Here is a 22822-nt window from a genome sequence, read left to right on the forward strand (position 1 = left end):
CCTGTTTTGCTGTGTCTCCGGCCTCTTGGCTCTCCTAAACCTGACTCTGAGCTCAGACCTTCTGGCTTCGACCCTCCTGCCTGCTTCTGCTTGCTCCTCTTCCTTTCTTGAACCTCCAGGCCTGGGTCAATTGGTTCCCTGACTGCAGTTTTATCTCAGCCCTTGGACTAGAACTGATACCCAGCATCAGCTCCAGTAAACCGCTGACATAGCGCGACCCACTCGTACTGACCGCTTGTGCCCCAGTCAGCCCTTGCACATGGAGCTAGAGCAGGGGGCCGGTGCATACAGTGGTGGAAGCCATGCACACACGTGGCATTAGTCTCCCGGCATGTCTGGGATGGGCTAGGAACAGCCATTTGTGCAGGGGTTGGACTGAACAACGACCCTGCCAGCCCTGGGGCTTTTTGGTTCCATGATTCTCTTCTAGGACTGTGCTTACAAATGAACTAACAAGCCAAGGGCTCGGCCCTGCCGAACTCCCTGAGGCTGGAGTCTGCAGCTAACAGAAAATTGCCAGACACAATATCTCTGTTAACTTGTTCTTCCCCTAAAATTAAATCTCGAAGCACCTGTGAACACCCAGGGGCTAGGCCAGGCTTTCCCAAAGTGATTGATTAGTCCTTTTGGAGGTGGTGGGGGGGGTGGTTTCTAACTTAAGCTTCCTTCAATGGGCTCCAGTTGCAGAGGGTCAATGCTGAGCAGGTTCTGGAAATCAAGACTCATCAAGCTGCTTCAAAGCTGGGTCACTAAACCTGAGGCACCCCAATCACTCATTGGCCTGATGGAAATGTTAAAAGGCTTGTGGGGAACAGCTGAGTTGGGAATGATGAGTCTGGAGAGAAGGTTACAATGGAGAGCTGGAATAATTGCCTGCTGATAGACAGCCAGCAGGAGGTTTATGAAGACTGTGGTGCCAGTTATTCTTACACATGACCTTGGCCAAGTCCCTTCACCTCATTGGGCTGATATTACTTGTTAATGAAGGAGGAACATTAATGCATCGACTTTCCTGCCTTGCATGGGTGGCATGAAGCAACGTTCAGAAAATGCTGCAGGAGGCCGAGCTACAACATGCATCAGGCAGCCCAGATTTTACAGCAAAACATCCTTCTCGTCCACAATGGTGACAGCTTCCTGAATGGGCTTTTACTCTGTCCAGAGCCGCTGAAAGGAAACAGCCAGGCCTGGGAAGGAGATGATTGGTGTTGTTATGAGCTACAATCCCCAGATGCCTCGTGCACCTGGTTCAGGGGACGTGCGTTGGAGCGATTTCTAGGAAACAGCCCTTTCTCAGCCTGCAGGACAAGCATGGCATTAGCCTGCTGGGGAGGGACATTTTCTTGTGACTTGGCCTGACTTGCCTGAAATCGAGGCACCAAGTCTCTGCACTGGGCAGTTGTTTTGGTCCTTCTCCACCCTCTCTTTGCTGAGCCCATAGGCAGGACTGGAGAGGCAGAAGGAATCGGGGAGGAAGGAAGACCAAGACAGAACCACGGCGCAGAGAGAACGGGGAAGAAGAAGGAACGAGCCGGAGACTGGAGATGTTCGGCTTTAACCAAGCACTGGCTTGCACCTCGCATGGCTTCTTCAGCCTCCAAGGTGCTGTCCCCTGCTCGTGAGAAACCCCCACCCGGCTTCCTGGCCATTTCCCCAAGCAGCTGATGAGATCCACATGCACGCTTATAGCAGGACTCTTTTCTACCCTCCATCCCTCGCAGCCTACAGCCATCCAGCGCAGCGGTTGCTAATCTAATGCAGGGCCAGCCTCAGCTGAAGGTTTCTCAGCAATTTCAGACTCCCCGCATGAGCCGAGAGTCCTGTTCCTGCCCAGTGTTTGCCCTTGCTCTCGACGTCCTGGACTTGCCCGTGGCCCTTTCAGTGCACGAGGGGAACGTCTTCCCCTTCGCTGCAGAGCGCAGGTTTCCTGTTAGCGCTCGGAGGAGCGTGCTCAGCAAGCACTCATCCCCGCCGCAGGCAGGCTGTGTGCAAGCTTCTCTTCACCTGCCCAGACTCCCAGGGTCCTGTGGGTATCCCCAGCTCCACCCATCCCTGTGCTGTTCCACCCCGGTCTCGGGGAGTTTGAGTCTGGTTTTACCCAGCGGGGCAGGGATTCAGCAGCTGGAGTCCTGCATTCAGCTGCAAAACACTTCAGCCCATCTTTTGCCTCCTTGCGTTTCAGCAGCCGGGGGCCAAGTCCGCAGACAGCGCGACTCCGCTCTAGACACCCGCGCATCGTGGGACCATCCCCTGCCTCATCCGGGACTGCCTCCAGACAGCTTCTGTATGCCTGGATCGGGCCCACGCCAGCTCTGGGTCCTAATCTAGTAGGGAAGCAGCCACCTCTCCCCTGCGGCCAAATTTTTGGCCATGGGAACCCCCGAGGAGTGGATGGCACAGCTCCCTGGGCAGGTTGGAGATGGAGCACCCCGGCTGAAAATATTTTTGGGCACTGAGTCAATGCTGCTGGAGGATTTGTAATATGCCATCTCCGTGGTGTGAGCGAGGCTCACTCCCTTCCTAGAGCAGCCTCGGTTTCCTCAAATGATATTCTGTCCCGTAGTAGCAATGACCTTGGACTTCCTTTGCTTGTGGGTTTTTAGGTAAGACTGCAGCCAGTTTTAATTCAGGTTATAGCACATTGAGGCCTCTTGTTTAACCTTCTGTAATTACCTGTCTGCCGCCGTCAGTTTGTATGCCAGGGCTCTTCTCTGTGATGATTTCCATACCCATCACCCTCGTGCTTTCAAGGGCAGCTGTATACCATGGTCGCCCTAACCTAATTAGGGATCCAGTGTAGCTGGCTGCCTGCTAATGAAAATGAGGAACCTGAGCCAGTCACATTCCCCTGCCTTGCCTTTGCCTCACTAATATTTGCAGGCAAACGCAATGATCTCATTGCGCCCGCACAAGCGTCTACTATTTTTATGCCCCGAACAGAGCCAGACATCTGAGGTTTCCACAGTAAATTAAGTCAAGGGGCATTAGTGAAGCTGCCAATGCACAGACACTATGCAGAGCCGAGGAGTAGTATGGTTCACTCAACAGGCGATGGCATTATAGGAGAAATAGGAAGAACTTGGAATAGTTGCCCGCAGACAGTAAAGCTGTTTATTAGCTCAAAAAAACAGGCAATTTTCCAGTACGATCCCCAAAGTTCTTAGAGGCCAACTGTGAAATCTGATTTATCACCTGACCCAGAAAACTAAAAACAACCCACACTTCTTTTTTTTTATCCTGAGTTCTGGATTATCCCCTTTTTTGGTTTTAAAAATAACCGTGCTGAAAGGCTTAGGTCGCACAAGATGTTAAGTATTAGGGGGCAAGATATCTTTTCTTTCTTTGGCCAAAATATAAAAGAGTCGACAGGGCTCGATGCCACAAACAGCACTTTCCAAAATCTCTGCCTTTCTCAGCATGTCAGGCTGTTATTATGGAGTAAAGCAGTTTGCAACCAAGCTCGATTGCTCAAGCTATGTAGCCTGTCAAAAAATTTTCTCACCGGGGGGGTGGTGAAGCACTGGGACAGGTTACCCAGAGAGGTGGTGGCATCTCCATCCTTGGAGGTTTTTAAGACCTGGCTAGACAAAGCCTTGGCTGGGATGATGTAGTTGGGGCTGGTCCTGCTTTGAGCGGAGGTTGGATTATATGTGACCTCCTGAGTTCCCTTGCACCCTCATTGTCTATGATTCAAAGAAAAGGTTTAGAGTAGTATAGATCCAAGGCTAGATGTACCTATGTATAGGAAAGGATGTGCTGAGAGAAGGAGATTTTAAAATCTAGCAAACATTTATTTGACATTTGATATTTATTTGAGCATCCAGAAGTGCATTAGGTACCCTCCCTTAAGACATGAATGTACGGTTTTTGTCCTGAAGATGGTATGGACTAAACTTGGATTGATGCACCTGTAGACGGGAGCAGAGGTAGGAAAAGAAGGCTGATAATAGCAATAAAGATGTAATAGTAACTAGTAATAATTGGGCACATCTACACATGCAATGAATGTGCATGAATAAAGCCTGGGGCTTATTGCTCTGGAGTTTTTCATGTGCAGCCCATGGAGCCCCATCAGAGTAGTCCAGGCTGGCTGGGGACCCAGGGGGTCAGCCTGCCAGCCCAGGACTGCTCCCATGGGGCTCCATGTGCTGCGACGGGGCTGACCGGGGCACGGGGGTGCTCCAGTGCAGGGCTAACTGGCAGCTGAAGCACCCTCATGCCCCAGCCAGGCTCCCCGTTGCACGTGCAGCCCCATCAGAGCAGTCCTGGGATGACTGCTACCCCTGGCTCCACATGCTGCGGGGTGGCTGGCTGGGCATGAGGGTGCTTCAATGCCCAGGCTGCCTGCTAGCTAACCCTGCACTGAATCACCCTGTGCCCCACCCAGCCGGGACAGCGTTTACAGGTGTACCGCTGTGCATGAAGAAACTCCACAGCAGGGTAACGTTCGCATTTTACAAGATTACCCTGCTGCGGAGGGTACCCTGCACGAGTTTATTGGCTTCGTGCACTCTAATAGGGGTGCGCATGGGCATGCCGAGATGTGTACTGCACCATGAATTAGTACCACGCAGTAATCACCTCATGTAGACGCGCCCAGTGAGAACCAGTGGGAAGAACTGGGATCGTTTGGCCTGCAGAAGGGAAGACTGAGAGGGGATCGGATAGGACCGGACCGTCCCCGCCGCTGAGCACTCTCAGCTCCCACTGGTTGCAGTGTGCCAGCTCTCAGGTCCTCCCATGAGGTGCCAGCGCCAGACAGCATTGGACCTTATGTCCTTCACAGTAGACCGGCTGGGCAGAGGCACGTGGCATCTCAGCATCACTGAGGGGTAAAGCCTGAGGTCTTTGTCTACTTCTTTCAATGAAGTCAGGAGCCAGTGGGGAGCAGGTGGTTAAGGAGACATCCGTGCATTACCCCCAGGCCACTATGGTTTTGGCTTGCTTCAGGAAGCCCAAGGACCAGCAGTCCCAAGCCTTCCTGCCCATGGCAGACAGGCTGAATCGCTTCTTTCCAGAGACCTGCCCCGCTCCATGGCCCCCCTGCCAGGCTTCCAGCAGGGCAGAAAGAAACCAAACAGGCCGAAAGGGAAGTCTGGTGAGATGCAGGGAGCATGGGGAGACCTGGCTACACAGGAGGGGCTGAAAGGAGGGATGGAGCGTGTGGATGAAAGGCAGAGCTGGCCCTGGCGGCGAGCCTGCTGGACAAAAATGGGAATTTGGGAACCCCCTGAAAACCTGACTGATCTCCTGGGGGAAGCAGAGCCGTGATGGAAAGCATGCGAGCTGGCGAGCCACGTGGCAGCGTGTTCCCTGGGCAGCCTGCAAGAGATACAGCCTCCGGCCGCTATAGATCACCCTCCCCAACAAGTCACCAGCCTTAATGCTTTCTGACTCAACCGATGCCCCCGCCTGGCACCAAATCACCTCCCATTACTCACCAGCCCTGGCACTTTCATTTGTCTCCAGGCAGATAACCAGCCAGCTTTAAGTAGCTGGAATGACTAATGCCCCGACAGCTGGCAAAAAAACAATCGCCCCTTCTGCTCAGCATCACAGTCTCCCTCACACAGGCCTTGACGAGGGCCTGGGTTTGCTCTACAGCTCCTTTGCCCAGGCAGTTTCTCAGGCAGCACGGTTCGAGGTGGACTTAGCCCCAGGTAAGGGTATCAAAGGGTGCAGACAGAGCAGCAGTTGACTGACTATAGGCCCGTCAGTCTTACCTCGGTCCTGGGGAAGCTCTTCGGGAAAATTATTCAGGAGCACATCTGGAAGGGACCAGCAGGCGAGTGTATGCTTAGGGGCAACCAACACGGGTTCCTTCTATGACCAGGTCACCAAATCCTTGGATGCAGGGGGAGCAGTGGACATCGTCTTCCTGGACTGTCGGCAGGCCTTCGACACTGTCTCTCACCCCATTCTCATTAAGAAACTGGGGGCTGTGGTATCAACACCTACACAGTCAGATGTGTCGCCAACTGGCTGGAGGGCCGCACCCAGAGGGTGGTAGTGGATGGGTCATTTTTGACCTGGAGGGATGTGGGCAGTGGGGCCCCGCAGGGCTTGGTCCTCGGGCCCGCACTGTTCAACATCTTCCTCATTGACTTGGACGAGGGGGTAAAAAGCACCTGTTCAAATTTGCTGATGACACTAAGAAGTGGGGGGATGTGGGCACGCTAGAAGGGAGGAATAGGCTGCAATCGGACCTAGACAGGTTACAGGGGTGGCCGGACGAGAACAGGATGGGATTCAACACAGACAAGTGCAAGGTGCTGCACCTGGGGGGGAAGAACCAGCACCATACCTGCAGGCTGGGGAACTCCCTTCTCATCAGGGCAGAGGCCGAAAAGGATCTGGGGGTCATCATTGACTCCAAGATGAACATGGGCCGGCAGTGTGGGGACGCGGTCAGGAAGGCCGACCGCACCTTGTCCTGCATCCATAGATGCATCTCGAGCAGGGCGAGGGAGGTGATCCTCCCCCTCTACGCGGCACTGGTCAGGCCGCAGCTGGAGTACTGCGTCCAGGTCTGGGCGCCGCACTTCAGGAGGGATGTGGACAGCATGGAGAGGGTCCAGAGGAGGCCACTCGCATGGTCAGGGGCAGCAGGGCAGGCCCTACGGGGAGAGGCGACGGGACCTGAACCTGTTCAGCCTCCACAAGAGAAGGCCAAGGGGGATCTTGTGGCCTGTTACAAACTAGTCAGGGGGGACCAGCAGGCACTGGGGGAGTCCCTGTTCCCCCGAGCACCGCCAGGAGTGACCAGGAACAACGGTCACAAGCTGGCAGAGGGCAGGTTTAGGCTAGACATCAGGAGGCGCGACTTCACGGTCAGGGCGGCTAGGGTCTGGACCCAACTTCCAAGAGAAGTGGTGCAGGCTCCTACCCTGCGGGGCTTTAAGAGGAGGCTGGATGAACATGTTGCCGGGGTGGTTTGACCCCAGCATCCTTTCCTGCCATGGCAGGGGGTCGGACTCAATGATCTGCTCAGGTCCCTTCCGACCCTAGAAACTATGAAACTATGAAGTACCAACTAAACCACTGGCAGCTTTTAAGCTGTTTTGTTCAGATTTAAAGTGACAGTGGTTTAGCTCTGCTATACCAGGGTAGGAGCAAACAGATGATACAGTTGCATCGGTTCAGCTGACGCACATCCCTGGACAGAAAATACCCCTCTCCCAGGGGCATGGTTTAATACTGTGTCTGTCTATAGCCGAAGTCCACCTGAGCAGGCCCTCCTGGCACCCGGCTCTTCAGCAAGTCACTGCTATGATTGCAAAGCTGCTTTCACCCCTCGTTCGCCTTCTGACAGCACCAGTGCTTGTCAGAGACTTGTATGCGCCAGTGACAAAATCCTGCCCCAAGGAGCATGTGGTCCAAAGAGACTTGAGGGGGTTGCCCCCGTTTCGCAGATGGGGCACGGACCGATGAAGTGACTCATCCAAGGCAGCAGGTGAAGCCAGGAGGCGAAGCCACATTACAGTCCCAGGCCTTCATCCTGCACGAAGTCCGGGGTGATGGCACAGGGGACAATCTACACAGCCACAGGCTGCCCGAGCTCCATGGGGACAACATGCAGATGGGTCAGCACAGCGCCATCAGTGCCTTTTATTCAAGTAGCACTTTTAGGCTTTGTAGGGCACTGGGTCCAACCTAGAAACTAGATGGGTTCCCCTCCGTCTGGATGCAAGGTGCAATCCTGAGTAGCCGCACTGCTGATGGCATACTTGGTAACCTTGCTGGGTTGATACAAGACAGAGGCATCCCTTTAAATCTTCACTAGCTTGAGGCAGGAAGTACCAGACAAGCTTGGAGGACTTTACCCTGCTGCTCACCGAGTCAGGAACCGGAGATGGGAGCTCCGCGGTGATATCTGCCTGTGTGTCTGGGGTGACGCAGCCCGACCCTGACAGCAAGGACCCGGCCATCACCCTTGCCTTGGGCTGGGTTTGAACATGAGAACTGAGGGTGAAACCAGTATTGGCAACCTCAAGAGGTCAGAAATCACAAATCAGGTCCCATGAGATCACAGGCCCGACTTAAAAATCATGAGACTTAAAAAGGGAGTCTTTGCGTTTATCTTCCAGTGGTTTTTTTAACCCTTAGGGGCTGCACTGTCCAGCTTTTATCTGATCTAGGATCACTATGGCCAGAAACTGCCTTTTAAAAAAAAAAAAAGACTGCTGAGATGCATACACGATCCCATGACTCCAGAAGCTGGGGCTTAGAGTAGGCGCTACAGGGGAGTCGCAAGAAATGGCAGCTCCCCCAGCCTTACGAAGTGCTGATCCAGTACGATTTTGCCTTTCAGAGGAGAGTCCTCCACGCCTCAGCTTTCACTCTGCCTCACAGCAAACAAGCAACACGTCGGGCTTGAGAAGGGCTTCAAAGGCCCACAGCGCCAAGCTGGCCTGAGCTGCTTTCAGTCGATACACACGTACCGACGCAGAGCTCGTGTCTCGCTGAACCCTCCATCTTTTGCAAAGCCCGGCGCAATGCAAAATGCCCATCTTTCCAGCACGCTGTTTGAGGCAGCCCATTTCTTAGCAACGGTGCATTGCTGATCTTTTTCAGTGTATCAGATGGAAACAGGAATTGCTTAGCTCCCGAGGAGAGGCCGCTTTCAAACCTGATTACCGTTTGATGACACAGTCGTTTGGCCAGAACAGGAACCGCGCTGTAAGCGATTGGTTGGTAATGTTTTAAGTACTCCATCCGCTGCTTCAGTAATGAAGCAAATTGCCTTGTTATGTTCAGAAGTAAATTTCCCTGCCTGGGAATAATCATGAGATGAGCTTCTACAACATTGTTTATTCTGAAAATTGCTGGAGTCGAGAGCACCATTAAAACAATCCAATCCCGCCAGCATAATAGCACAGTATATTTTCAGCCACTAGCTGATCCTTGTGATAACCCATGGGGAAGAGAAGCATGTGCCAATGAACGTGGTGCAGTTGGTTGCAGGTGAGTTCTGTGGAGCCCTAATTACCGATATCTTTTGATGATCCAGTCAGAGATCATTGTGCAGATCTTTGCTTTGGACCCTTGAGAGGTGGGTAATGCCATTCTGGCTGGATCCTACTTTCATCTCCCTTTGTAAACATTAGAAGGGGAAAACTGGTCTGGTGTTAAAAATGGAGATTCCTGTCAGATTTGGTGGAAATGTCTGTAAAGCACCAAGGGATGCATGCAGGATCCTGTTTCTGTGCACACGTCCAGTTACCAGTGGCATGGACTGTAAGAGAGAGCAGTCCTGGCCACACACATGACCACCCATAGATGGGCTGCAGAAAATAGCAGGCCAGATGCACCCCTGCTTGAACCTGTCCTCTGAGTTGGTCTCCCAGTAGGAGATCCCTATTGAAAGCACCTCAATCCACACTCTTTGGAAAGGTTTGCATGCACTGTAAAGCCAACGAGCCTTCTCAAGGGCTTCCTTTCTTGCAGTCGCAGCTGTCAGCTTGTCCATACAAAAGCCGGGCCCCATCTCTACAAAGAGTCTGACTTGCAGCTAACTCTAGCTGGCAGCTCAGGGGCCCCTGAGACTGGGGATGAAAATGCTTCGCCTGGCCTCTACACATGGGACGTGGCTGTCTGCAGCATTGGCACAAGAAGTGCAGTTGAGATATGGTACCAAGCATATAGCAGCACCAGGCCTGGCAAGAATAAGAGGGCCATCGAGCACTGGGCTGAGACACAGGACACTTGGGTCTACTCCCAGCTCTGCCACTGGCCTGTTGAGTGACCTTGGGTAAATCACTTAATCTCACTGTGCCTTGGGTTTGCCCATTTCTGTACTGGCGGCAATCATCCTGCCCTCCTTGGAAAATTCCTCTGAGATCAGTGAAAAAAAAGCCTCTACATGCAAGCTATTTCTTAGTCATGAATCACATTCATTATCCTCTGATCAAAATACACCTGTTTTCTTAGCAGTAAGGGCAGCGTATAAAGTGTTTAACGGTGTTCGTGCCGGCAGAGATCAGCTAGCGCAGTTGCGGTAGGCAGTTTTCTTTGCAGAAATCCTGTATCATAGACACAGCATAACAGGTCGATGACACCTGACTGGAGACGTAATGCATTCCCAGAGTGTAATACCCATGAGCTTACTGCTCATTACCCAGACAACAGCAGAGGGATTACAGGAGCTTACATTTAGACAATGATGAAGGAAACCTCATGAGTTTATATGGCTCACCCTATAAGGGATGGGTCTGACAGGCTACTCAGACCTCAATGGGGAGAAACACATGATCCTACAGGTTCCACATGACAGCTTGAGCTGGACAGCACGGATAACCCCATAGGATCTCTGGGATGGGACAGGTCCCCTGGGTTGTGCCTGGCTCAGCGCAGTGCATTGTGTACCTCACAGTAACCTCTCCTGGTGTTTTTTCACTAGGACCTCCTGAAGCACACGCCCGAGGACCACCCCGACTACCCCTTCCTAATAGACGCCCAAAGGAACATCAAGCAAGTGGCCGAGAGGATCAACAAAGGCATGAAGAGCGCCGAGGAAGTGGAGAGGAATGCCAGAATAGTACAAGAGATCGAGTCCCACATTGAAGGGATGGAGGATGTACGTATACGACAGTCTCTGCCAACCCAGGGCTACCTGGGTAGGCAAGCCAGCTTGGGGGTGTGAGCTGCTTCTTGCTGAACAGCCTGGCTGAGGATTTAGACTTAGCGGGCTCCGATGTGGGCGCAAGGCTGGGCTTTGGTGCGGGAACCCTGAGCTCCTTTGCTCTCTCCATTGCCCTGGGGCAATGAGATGGGGCACAAGAAACTCCACCTGGGGTACACCCATGCCTTGGGCCTGTAGTGGGTCTTGACTGGGACATCCCAGCTGCTATCTTATTCTCCACTGGGCCAAACCAGAGCTCCCAAAATCTAAATTTCATGAGTGCCCACCAGCAGCACGTGAAGGATTATTTTACACCCAAAGTTAGTTCGTCCGGCTTCTGGGCAAGCGAACATGGAGCTGGTTTCCCTAGAGTCGCCCTAAAAACTCTGGCTTGGTTGGTGTCAGGACAGCCTCCGTATGACCTGGCGTCTCTTCCCCACACAAGCCGCTTCTGGTGCTCCTCTCCCCTCACCCCCATAGTTTGGCCTCCGTGCACCTACCCCAGAGATGATGATTAAATCCCCAGTGTCAGGCTCTTGGAGGCCTGTGGCAGAAGGTGCCGTCCCTGCGCAGTCCTGAATTGGCCCTGGATACGTTCATGGCCAAGGCCTCGTACGCATTGTGGTGCCAGCCATGGGGTCATCCCTGACCCCGACGGAGCCTGCGGCACCCCTCAGGACTCTCTTGTTTCTGTCATTTCAGCTTCAGGCCCCTCTGCGGAAGTTCCTGCGCCAGGAGATGGTGATAGAAGTGGTAAGAGCAGCGTCCGCGGTCTATCTCGCGTGCCCCCTTCTCCCCTCGTGGAAGTGGGTGGCCACGGGGCTCCTGCACCTCTCCAAAATTGCCTCTCTGACCTGCGGTGCCTGCAGAGAGGAGAGATAAACACAGCGGGAGGTGTCTTCAGGGAAACCCCAGCCCATGCGTCATGCCTGCCCTGCGGTGCTTTGTGCAGAGCTTGAGTAGCAGGCACAAGGCCTTTGTTGAGTTCGAGGTGAGAGCGGACCCCCTGGAAAACACCAGCGTTGTGCGTCAGGTTTTGATGAGCTTCTTCTCCGTGCAGTGCACTCCCTCTCCCAACTTGGGGCCTACTCAGTAACCTTGCAGAAAGCCAGGGCTTTGTTCAGCTCCGGAACAGGCACAGCAAGGGCAAAGACAGCATCTCTCCTCATTCAGGCGTTGTGGGGCTCCTGGCAGTCTCCCTGGTATTTCTGTTACGGGGCTGATTTCTAGCAGTATCGGTGCCGTTCATGTATTTTGGTTCCTGGTCCCCTCCTGGGATGGCTGGACAAGGATGGGACATGAAGAGCCAAGTGGAGCATGCTGTCCAGCTGGCATACTGGAATTGGGGTGGGTGGTCCTAGGTAGATCTCTGGGAGAGAGATCATTGATTTGGCTTGGCGTCCAGTTGGTGCTGGTATTTACAGCAGGGGTGAACTGAGCTAAAGGGCAACGTTAGCACAAGAACAACTGCCTGTGAATAATTTGAAGCTGGAAATCAGAAGGAGATTTCTTGATATCGGGGGAAAGAGTTGCTAAAACAACTTTGTGGTTGGAGTAGCGAAGGCATGAGCCTGACTGGTTTGGAAATGGAACGGGACCTCTTTGTGAACAGGATTTCCTGATGCAATTTCCTGCAGTGGTGAGAGACTGATCTCAAGACCCCCAGTCCCTTCCAGCCCTGGGTCCCATGTGCCCATGACTTCGATGGGAGTCAGATTGCACATCATTTCTCTAATGGTGTCTTGTCTGACGCTGCTTCAAGTGACACCTTGTCTTCCAACCAGAAAAAGCAGTCACACCACGTATGGGGCACTGCGTAGCAAATTGGTTGCTTTAGCGTCTTTTGGAGTCCGGCCCAGAGCGGAGTTTACATGGCAGCAGCTCGCCGGGGTGTCTATTTCTTGAAGTCAACCATGACTGGCTGCCTTTCTAAAAGATCTGGCATAGCCCAAACAGGCGTCATGGGCTTGACATAGGCATTATTAGGTGAAGATCTGTGGCCTGCGCTGTGCAAGAGATCAGACCGGCCAAACTCTTCTGGCCTTCCAGCCTCTGATTCATTCGGCCGGTTGTCTTTTTGTGGCCACAGCTTATAACCCCTTCTCCTGATGTGCTGATAATCGCCTATAAGACACGCTGCTCCTGTCTATAACATGCTTGGAACAGCCGTGAGCCTGGACTTCACCCTTTGCGGACCACTTCTAGATGGATAGGTGATATCAAAAGTTGCCTGAAACCCTGGAAACCCATTTCCAGGGCAAAGCATTGACTGGGGACTTCTAGCTAGCCTTAACCTCCTCCCAGATAATTATTATCTGCCCCAAGGACACGGGGTAGTGTTGCAATGTGAACCAGTGTCCCAGGAAATCTGTACCACTGACCATACTGGAAAGTCAACTAGACAAAGCACTCAAAGCAGCTTTCCTGGAAAGCACAAGTTGCTGGGCTTGGTGTTGGGTCCCCGATTGAAGTGTAAGGACCAGAGGAGGTCAGTCTGCATGAGCTCATGATCACTTCTGGCCTTAAACTCCATGACTCCTATCCTAACGACCCGGGGGGTAGTCGTGGAGCGATAGATCGACCTTCTCCATCTGCTGCCACTCTCTGAATTCAGTTTGCTGGAGGAGCATTGTCCTCTCAAAGAGCTGCACAGCCACCCCACATGCTCGGCCACTTAAAAGAAATAATAGCCGGGCCTCTGCTTCTTTCTCTCCCTGGTGTAAGGAGAACCGTGGCTTTTCAGAGGAGAGAAAGGAAAGATTGCTCTTAAATTCCCCAATCAAGTGTTCCTCGGGGTGTTTCCATGGCAGCCAGAGCCCCCGTCTGCCAGCACTGCTCGAAATAAATCAGTCCGTGCTCACCGTGACATTTGCTTCGCTCCTCCAACTCGGAGCAAAGTTTGCTGGGATTTGCCAGGGAGAGCGAGCCGAGCGTCTTTGCCCGGGCACGTATTTGTTCTCCCGGGCTCCTCTGGCCAAATCATGGGAGCTCCTCCCTGGAAGTCAAAGAGAAGACAGTGGCTGGAGAAACAGGAAGGACATTGGTTTATTTAGACCAACACGCAAGTTTTATTGGCTTGGGGGAATGGGAGGAGAGCCGGGCTTGTTGCAAACAGATGCCAGGTCACTGCTCTCAAAGGGATCCTCGTTCCTGGGAACTCGTGTATTTGCCATGCTTTTGCAAATCCAGCAAGAGGCCATGAAGCAACCCTGCCCGTGGGAAGGGCTAGATGTGAGGTCTTTTCCGTCACAAGAGCTGCTGCGGCTGTTGGTGTTCACCTACGTTTCAGTATCACCCAGCTCAGGTGGGGGCTGCATACTGAGTACAGACCCCTAGGAAGGCAAGTCAGTGGCCCCCAGGGCTTACCATCCAAGGGATGGCCTCACACAGCCAGCCTCTGCCGTGCCTTGGGCTTTTCACCCGCAGCTTAATCATGCCCGGGTCAGGGAGCTTCAGCCGTCAGCCTGATCGCGGTGCGGAGCTGGATGCCCCACGGACCCAGTTCTTCATGGCAACGCCACAGAGCAGGCGTCTCTGTGACACCACAAATGTACTTCAGGTCGTGGTGAGCATGGATGGTCTTGCTGAATAGCCAAGTATATGCGACTTGCAGCTGAGCAGGGGGATACGAGGGGCAAGGCTCGACCTCATCAGCCCAACAGGAGCTTATAGGCGTCAAGCCCACGCCTGTAGAAAGGCAGCTGCTTTATTAGTAAGTCCTCACTCAGGCTGAATCCCCGTGGCAGGCACTGGGAAAGTGAGCCCGGGACGAGGTCTGCACAGGAACTGAGCAAAGAATTAGGCCTGGGAGATTGTAGCTTGGCCAACAAGAGAGGCAGCGGGGCAGACGTGCGTTATGTCGAGGAGAGAAGCCTGAGATGGGCTTGCTTCTGGCCGGGCCTTTGTAAACTGTCTCTCGCCTGTGGCCCGGCTCTCTGGAGAGAAGTAAATGTTGGGAAGTTTGGCTGGAAAACGCACCTCCCCATCACAGTTCACCCTGACGTGTAGGGAGAAAAGTCCTCTTTGGCCTTTCGACGAGCCACCGTTTTTCTTTTAACGTTGTGACCCCTGCGTTAATCTCCCTGCTTGCTTCCTCCCCTGCCCTCTCTCCTGCAGAAGGCAGTGGGTGGGAAGAAGGACCGCTCGCTCTTCCTCTTCACGGACCTGCTGGTTTGCACCACGCTGAAGCGCAAGTCGGGGTCCCTGCGGCGCAGCTCCATGAGCCTGTGAGTACAGCGGCCGCCAGCCTGTGGGGCACGGGGCGTCTCTCCTGCTGCGGCTGGTCCCCAGTCCCCTCCAGCCTTCATGCCACGGGGCAGTGAGATGGGATACGGGGCAGGGGCTCAGTGCTCTGCCTGCAGGGTGACAAGAGCCATACACGTGCCCACAGACAGCGGGTTTCCCCGTCCCCGGCCATCATCCCGGAGCAGCATTGGCTCTAACTCTGAATTGTGGGGGTCCTAGATTCATAGATATTTGGGTCAGAAGGGACCTTAGCAGATCATCGAGTCTGACCCTGGGCAGGAAAGAGCGCTAGGGTCAGGTGACCCCAGCCAGGTGCCTGTCCAGCCTCCTCTTAAGGACCCCCAAGGTAGGGAGCCACCACCTCCCTTGGAAGCCTGTTCCGGATTTTGGCAACCCTTACCATAGAGAAGTTCCTCCTGACGTTTAACCTGAATCTGCTCTCCGCCAGTTTTTGGCCATTGTTCCTAGTTACTCCAAGGGGTGTCCTGGTAAACAGAGCATCTATTTCTTGCTGTCCCGGTCCATCGCCCCCCCGCACCCCCGATGAATTTGTAGGCCACCACAAGATCACCTCTCAGCCTTCTCTTGCAGAGGCTGAAGAGATCCAGGTCCCTCAGTCTCTCCTCGTAGGGTCCCCCAACCACACAAGTGGCCCTCCTCTGAACCCTCTTGAGGCTGTACACACCTCTCTTGAAGTGCGGCACCCAAAACTGGACGCAGTACTCCAACTGCGGCCTGACCAGTGCCGCATCGAGGGGAAGTATCGCCTCCTTGGACCTGCTAATGCGTGATAAAGTGCGGTTAGCTTTACTGATCACGCCGTCACGTTGATGGCTCATGTTCATCTTGGAGTCAGCTATGACTCGGAGATCCCTTTCCGCTGCGATGCTGCTGAGAGGGTCCTCCCCCAGCCGGTAAGCGTGCGGGTGGTTCCTTCTCCCTAGGTGCAGCACCTTGCATGTGTCCTTGTTGAACCGCATCCTATTCTGTTCCACCCACTTTTCCAACCATCGTTCCAGACTCAGGAAGGGACACCTCGAACCCAGGAAGGCCTGGTCACCCCTGCTGACCCCGCTGGCCCGTTTCATGTAGCTGCAATTGCAGCTCGCGGGTGTTCCCTCAGCACCACGCAGAGCTGCGCTGTGAGTCTGTGCCTTTGGCATGGGTTTGAAGCAGCGACTTAGGGGGGATCCCTTGGGTAAAGTTTCTGCCTGTGAACACAGGGGACTGGACTCAAGAGCCCAGAAGGCCCCTTCCAGTCCTGTGCTCCTATACCTGGTACCCACATACATGTGCACGTTCATGTGCTCATGCTGTCCTTCCTCCCCCAGCATGCTCTCTCTTGGCTTGGGAAGTTGGGTCATTTCTGTTGCCCTGGCAGAAACCACCCCTTCCCTGTGGTGCAAGGGAAGACTGGTAGATGGTCCCTGCTTGGCCTTTGAGCCCCAGCACCATCACAGGGCATGGAAAACCTAGCAAGTTCATGAGGGCGGGGAGGGAAGGGGGTGCAGTGCCGCAGTGGTGTTTGGGGTGGCAGAGATGCCCCCTCCCTCCATCTCTGCCCATGACCGTGAATGCTCAGTACTGCATAGCATCAGGCCACCGTGCCCAGCTGGACTATGCCAATCTTTCCTCTTCCCTCATTCCCCATTACTACTCACAAGCAGTGCTGCTCAGCAAGCCCACCCCCTCCCATCACCCTCCCTGCAGTACTGTCCTATGGGGCCTGTAGGGACCCATCTGGGATGGGCTGGGGGCTACAACATCAGCTGGGGCTAGGGCCAGGGGTGGGGCCCCTCTCAGGCAGAGCAGGGTGGTAGGAGGTGCAAAGAGGGGGATCACGGTTGTATTTGGTAGCCATGTTGGTCTGGGACAAAAAGAAATGCAAAACTCGCTAAAACGCTTGGTTCAGAGATGGTACCTTTTATTAGACCAGCTAAGAAATTACCAAAAAAATTATCTTTTTCTGCACATGCAGCCTTCCTCAGGCTCAGGGAACATTAAAGATGGTAATAGGTAGAAAATAAACTTTGTTTTTGCACAGAGGAAGCTGAAGGTGGAAATCTGTTGCTCTGGATCCATGAGAGGGGAATCACGGCACTGGGTGAGGGACAGGCAGGGGGACATCCAGAAGGCTAAGGTCAGGCCTGCTCCCCATCCCGGCTCCAGACCCCCGGTGCAGTCTCATTGTTCAGGCAGAGAGGCAAGAGATGGGCTTGAGAGCGGGGCCCTGGACACTGGCTTGCTCTGGGCCAGGCAGGCCCAGCCGGCTCTGCTTGTGATTTCAGTTCCCGCTCTCTTTGCCTTGCCGAGTTTGCACCCTAGTGCTCTCGCTCATGCCCGCACCCCAAGTGATAGCTGCTTCCCTTCCTTCTCTTTCAGCTACACGGCCGCCAGCGTCATAGACACCGCCAGCAAGTACAAGCTGCTCTGGAAGCTGCCCCTGGAGGACGTGGACATCGTGAAAGGTCTGTGCTGCTTTCTCGCCTAGCCCTTGTAGCACCCGCAGGCTTCAGCTGAGGCTCAGTCCCCAGGTTGCCGCCTTCCAGAGAAGGGCAAGGGAAACAGCCACGACTCACTCAATGCAGGCTCCTTCCCCTCTCAAGCTGAAGCAACCGGCTCTATGTTGCTGATGAGACGTGGCTTCTGCTGGGGTTTGGGGCTCTGCTTATAGCCTGCTTCATGGGGGTCCCTTACAAGTGACTTACTCAGGTCTGGATTTAAGTACCGTAGTATAGGAGCTGTGTATGTGTCCCATTGCCGTCTGCCGGAGGGACTCAGAGCAGCCCAGCTGCATCATAAGGTCTGTACTGCCTCCAACTGCTGGTGAGTCTCCCTCAGCTCAAATAGCAGCTGCCTTTGCATTGGAGGGTCCTCCCAGCATGGGTGGAAGGGGAGAGCAAGGGACTTCATGAACCTGGCTCATCCATCTAGGACTGAGGCTCCACCTTCCAGATTCAGCTCATTCTTCAGTGCCAGATGGGGCAACAGCTCCCAGCCGGGAGATTCACAGATTGACAGAAGTTTAGGGCTTATGTGCCAGCACCTGCAAGCTAGAGCTCACACGCATCCTCACGTATGCACATGCATGCACATGCTCATCTGTACATACACACTGAGACGCGCACACACACACACAGCCTCCCGCATGCCCAATGGGTGGATGGAGCCTCCTGGCTTGGGTATAACTCAGAGTTGTGGGGTTCGCCAGTCTGTCAGGGACTCTGCCACGTGGGAGATGCTGGGTGCATGGCCGGCAGTGCTGACCTCGAGGAGGTCTAGCTGGCTGCAGGTGTGGACAGGCTCTGCAAGTGCTGAGTGTGCGAGGCTGGGAGGGAGTCAGGCTGCAGGGCACTAGCTTGGCAACTCTTCTTGGGAGCCCATTAACCCTCGGGAGTGGGGATCCAGTGAGGGGCAGGGCCTGAGAAGAGACCCCAGGGTCCTGTCCGGGCCGGTCCTGCTCTGAGCCCTGGGGGCAGTGACCTTCACAGGGCAAAATCCAGGGGGCAGGGAGTCCTAGGACAGCTCTGCCTGCATCCAGAGCCCCATCCAGCGCAGTGCTGGCCTGGCACCCTTGTCTACCCCCCTTGCTCCATCAGCCCTGACCTGCCCTACTCCTCTGTCTGCAGGGGCCTCCCAGTCCACCAACCGCGAGAGCATCCAGAAAACCATCTGCCGCCTGGACGAGGACCTGAGCACGCTGGGCCAAGTCAGCAAGCTCTCCGAGACTCTCAGCTTCCCCCACCAGGTAAGGAGCCCCCCGCCACAGCTGTAAATTAACCTTCTTCAGGCCTGGTAAGGCTGCCTTCACCAGAGACAGTCTGCCCCAGATACACATACTAGTGCCCAGCATTTTTCCATCCTGAGCTCCCTACCAAAAGCTCCCTCCCTGCCAGCCACACAAGTCTGGTACAGGCCCAGGCTCCCGACCCCCGGAGGCTTGTCAGCCCCACATTACGGATACAGATTCAGTGGCTCGTCCACATGGAAAACTAATCTGAATTGACTTACAAGGTGAGTTAATTAAACCCCTTTAAATCTGTGTATGGGCGCTCTTATTCTAAGTCCCTTGCTATGCGTTACATATATTACACAATTAACTGGTGAATCACAGAGTAAATTTCAACCGGCCACATATGCAAAGTGATTATCACACAATTAAATGCTTAAAGTTAGATGAGCCACATGTGCAAAGTAACTCTCACATGATAAAAATGACTCTCCAGCTAGAAAAAGAGCTGACCAGCTATGAAGTTAGCACTTGAAAATGTGTCAAAACTCTAGAGCTGGTTTCTACCCAGCTTTAATTTGAACATGTAGCAGGGTCCTAAAGTAACCTGCTATAAACACAGTTCAATTCCTCCACCCTTTTAGTTAATCCAGATTCATTTTCCTGAATATCCCCATGTAAACAAGCCATAGAGAATTAAATGACTTGCCCAGGCTTGCACAGGGTACCAGGGGCAGACCCCAGGTCTCTCCAGTCCCAGTCCAGTGCTGTGAGGGTTAAAAAATCCTTCTTGCTCTCATCCACAGAGCCTGGACGACGTGATCAAGGACCTGATGGCTGCCATCCACCGGGAGCTGGCCGAGAAGCAGTCCCTGTCCTTCAGCATGTCCTTCCCACCCAACAAAGTGGAGCTCACCACCACCAAGGCTGACGGCACCGAGTCCTTTGTCTTTGAGTTCCCGAACCCTGATGCTCGGCACAGCTTCGAACAGGCTTTTGAGGATGCCAAGAAGAAGCTGGGTGAGCAGGGGCTGGCCAAGTGGCCCAGGGCTGCCGGTGGGAAGGGTCCTGTTGGGAATTGCATCATTGGTGCCATGAGGGTGTTGGTTGTAAGAATCAGCACCTTCTTGGCTCTGAGTCAGCTAAGCAGGGCTTGGTTGGGTCAGTGTGTAGATGGAAAGCCCCAGTAGAAAGCTGCAGGGATTGGGATTTGGAGCCCGGGTACCATGAGGGCGTTGATTTTAAGTCAGCAATTCGTACAAGGAGCTAGGCATGTTCAGCTTGTGGAAAAGGCGTTCAGGATGGGACATGGTATCAGTCTTCAAATACTTGAAGGGCTGCCGTAAAGAAGAGGGAAAGCACCTTTTCTCTCTTGCTGCAGAGAGCAGGATGCAAACCAGTGGCTTCAAGCTACAGCAAAGTAAGTTCAGATTGGATATCTGGAAAAAAAACTGCTTTGCTGTGAGAATAGTGAGGCGGCAGAATAGACATCTAGGGAAGGTGTGGACTCCCCAACACCAGAGGTGTTCAAGAAGAGGTTGGACAGCCACTGGTTGGGGTTGGTCTATGCTTGTGTTCTGCTATGAGTGTTTCCCAGGCTTGTGGTCTTTGCTAATAGCCCCTGCCCACCCCGTCCACTGCCGGGTGCAAGTGTCAGGGTGTTTTTAAGCCTCCCTCAGAAGCATTGGTGCCGGCTGCAGCCAGTGCTGGGGATTTTGACTGAGGCATGCCAGTGCTCCTGCTGGGACTCAAACCCGGAGGATCCTGGCTAGAGGGTCTTGCCCCTCTGCTCAAGGTCAGACCAATACCACATCTGGGGTCGGGAAGGAATTTTACCCCATGGTCAGACTGGTACAGACTCGGCGGGGATGGGTTTCCTTCCTCTGTAGTGTGGTGTATGTCTTCTACTCGGGATCTTTTGGGAGCATATATTAACAACCTTTTACAGATGCAGGACATTAGCTGCCGTGGTGCCTCTGCTTTACCTGTGGCAGGTTTGGGTGTGATGTCTTGTGTTTTATGTAGCTGACTGTACGAAGGGTTGATATGATGGATGTCAGGGATGGGTTGGATAGGGCTGACCCTGCTTCAGGCATGGGGTTGGACTAGCTGTGACCTCTGGAGCTCCCTTCCCGCCTTACTGCTTCATGATCCAGAAGGTAGAGTGCTGCATCCTGGGTCTGTATGAAACCACAGCCCAGCATGGTGTTGGGGGAAGTTTACGAATGGCAGGTTCTTGAAGATCCCGGGGCTGTTTTCCTTTGTGCTTTGACCAGATACCAGCCCGATAAAGCATACTCCACCCATCTCGTTCCTGTAGTTTCAACGTTGTATTCTCCAACCCTACAGTTTTGTTCAGTGTTGCCGCGTGCTGTTAAGCAGCTACTGCATTCCACCCCAGAGGTGACTGCATGTCAGCACTGGTCCCTGTTTATTTGGCTTGCTGGGCTTTCTGGCACAGGGGAGGTGGCTGCACAGGGACATCTTCACTGTTATATTCGCAGCCTCCCTGATAGTGTCTCTCTCCTTCCCATCCAGCTTCCAACAAAAACTGCCTGGACCCTGAGTTCCTGAAGGCAATTCCCATCATGAAGACACGCAGCGGGATGCAGGTTCGTTGGCCCCCTGGGCTTTCCTTCCCCCAGGCCCTGTCTTGTCTTGTGGTGGCACTTCGGGATCTCTAGGAGTTAGCAGCTCAGTTGGACTGTGGCCCTGTCCCCTCCGCCAGGCCTGGCAGCATCTGGAGTACCACAGCTGAGGATGGGCCGCTAAGAACAGGTTTCCTTTGCCTAGAGCAGTGGTCCTCAACCTTTTTAGACTCAAGACACCCCTGGGTAGACTCACGGTGCCCGTGGTTAGACTCGCGGCGCCCCTCAGAAAATACCAGCTCTTAGTCTTCACTCTCTTTTTGACTATGGAAAAATAAAGGAGCAGTTTTCCTGTTGCAAAGAACTCAGAAAGACTACAACCATGGATTTCTGTTTGAAATCTGGTGAATCATGTTTGCACGTATAACCAGGCTAACATTGTGTGGTGCTTCGCGCACCCCGGAAAGGCTCTCAAGGCAGCCCAGGTGCTGTGGCGTCCTGGTTGAAAATCACCGACCTAGAGTCAGGATAAGTGGCAGCTTGCCACTAGCGGGCACGGTGCTCCCCAGAGGTGCCCAGTCAGGCTGTCACCATGTTTGGGCTGAGAGACAAAACCCTGGTCCTTATTTCTTCTGGTCATTCAAGAGGCTGTGCAGCATAGGAATGCTAGCTGTGGGGTCCTGGCCAAGCTCCCCCTTGCACTTCCAAACGGATGCTGCATTTCTCTGCACTCCTTGTCCCAAATCTCTGTGCAGTGTTTGAGGGGATGTGATATAGTTGTTTATGTTCCACCCCAGAGGTGGCTGTGGTCTAGGGTGACTGCAGTGACCCCCCCAGACATAATTTGGGGTGAACCTGGGGAAGGAAGAGAAGCTGTTTTTATTCATCATCACCCTCCCTTGCTGGTTTGCCATGCTGAGGCGCTCACGAATCTCCTTTCAGTCCATTTCTGATCTAATCTGGCTTTTCCATGTCGCATGTCTCTGCCCAGTTCTCCTGCGCCTCCCCCAGCCACAGCGGCCCCGAGAGCGCCTTTGAGGTGTGGGTGTGCAACAGCGATGGCTACGTGGGGCAGGTCTGCCTCCTCAGCATCAAGAAGGAGCCCACAGTCGAGGCCTGCATCGCCGTGTGCTCAGCCAGAATCCTCTGCATTGCCTCTGTGCCAGGCCTCAAGAGGATATACAGGTACGAGACCCGGCACAGAGGCCAAGGTGTAGGGGCCAGCATCATTTGCCCCCTGAAGTGTCTGAACAAGCTTAAGATCCCAAGGGTCAGGGCCCAAGAGAGAGGACGAGGGGGTCACTAGCTGAGACCGGGGTTCTAGTCGCCCCTGCTCTTACACTGACTGCATGTGTAGCCTTCGGTAAAGGGCTTGCCATCTTTGTCCCTCAGTTTCCCCACCTGTTCAATGGGGTCCATAGCCCTGCCCCGTGGTACAACAGGGAGACGAGGAGACATCCACTAGAGATGGAGGAGGCGGGTGACTAACCCCCGTACTGGGCTGGGCAGCACCAGAGCTACTAGGTCCAGCCTCTTCGGAGAGTTTAGACACTCTGTGAGCCCTTCCCTGGCTTTCTGGGAAGATGAGGAGGGACAGAGTAGCCATGTGTCTGTAGGACAGCTGTGACATACAGCTAC

The 22822-nt window shown here is 53.9% G+C and overlaps 1 protein-coding gene across 1 annotated transcript in view; it reads left to right on the plus strand.

Moving 5' to 3' along the window:
* The window catches only part of ARHGEF17 (Rho guanine nucleotide exchange factor 17), a 191592-nt gene that overhangs the window by 152100 nt on the left and 16670 nt on the right, over window positions 1-22822 (plus strand). Inside the window, exons 8-15 of the mRNA XM_090054560.1 lie at window positions 10400-10576; window positions 11324-11374; window positions 14738-14847; window positions 17249-17334; window positions 18496-18614; window positions 19403-19616; window positions 21135-21208; window positions 22176-22369. Of these exons, the coding sequence (XP_089910686.1) occupies window positions 10400-10576; window positions 11324-11374; window positions 14738-14847; window positions 17249-17334; window positions 18496-18614; window positions 19403-19616; window positions 21135-21208; window positions 22176-22369 (1025 nt within the window). The remainder of the gene's footprint in view (window positions 1-10399; window positions 10577-11323; window positions 11375-14737; window positions 14848-17248; window positions 17335-18495; window positions 18615-19402; window positions 19617-21134; window positions 21209-22175; window positions 22370-22822) is intronic.

The sequence above is a fragment of the Crocodylus siamensis genome, chromosome 1 (assembly GCF_052110815.1).
Source record: "Crocodylus siamensis isolate JL-2025a chromosome 1, ASM5211081v1, whole genome shotgun sequence".
Classification (NCBI taxonomy): Eukaryota; Metazoa; Chordata; order Crocodylia; family Crocodylidae; genus Crocodylus; species Crocodylus siamensis.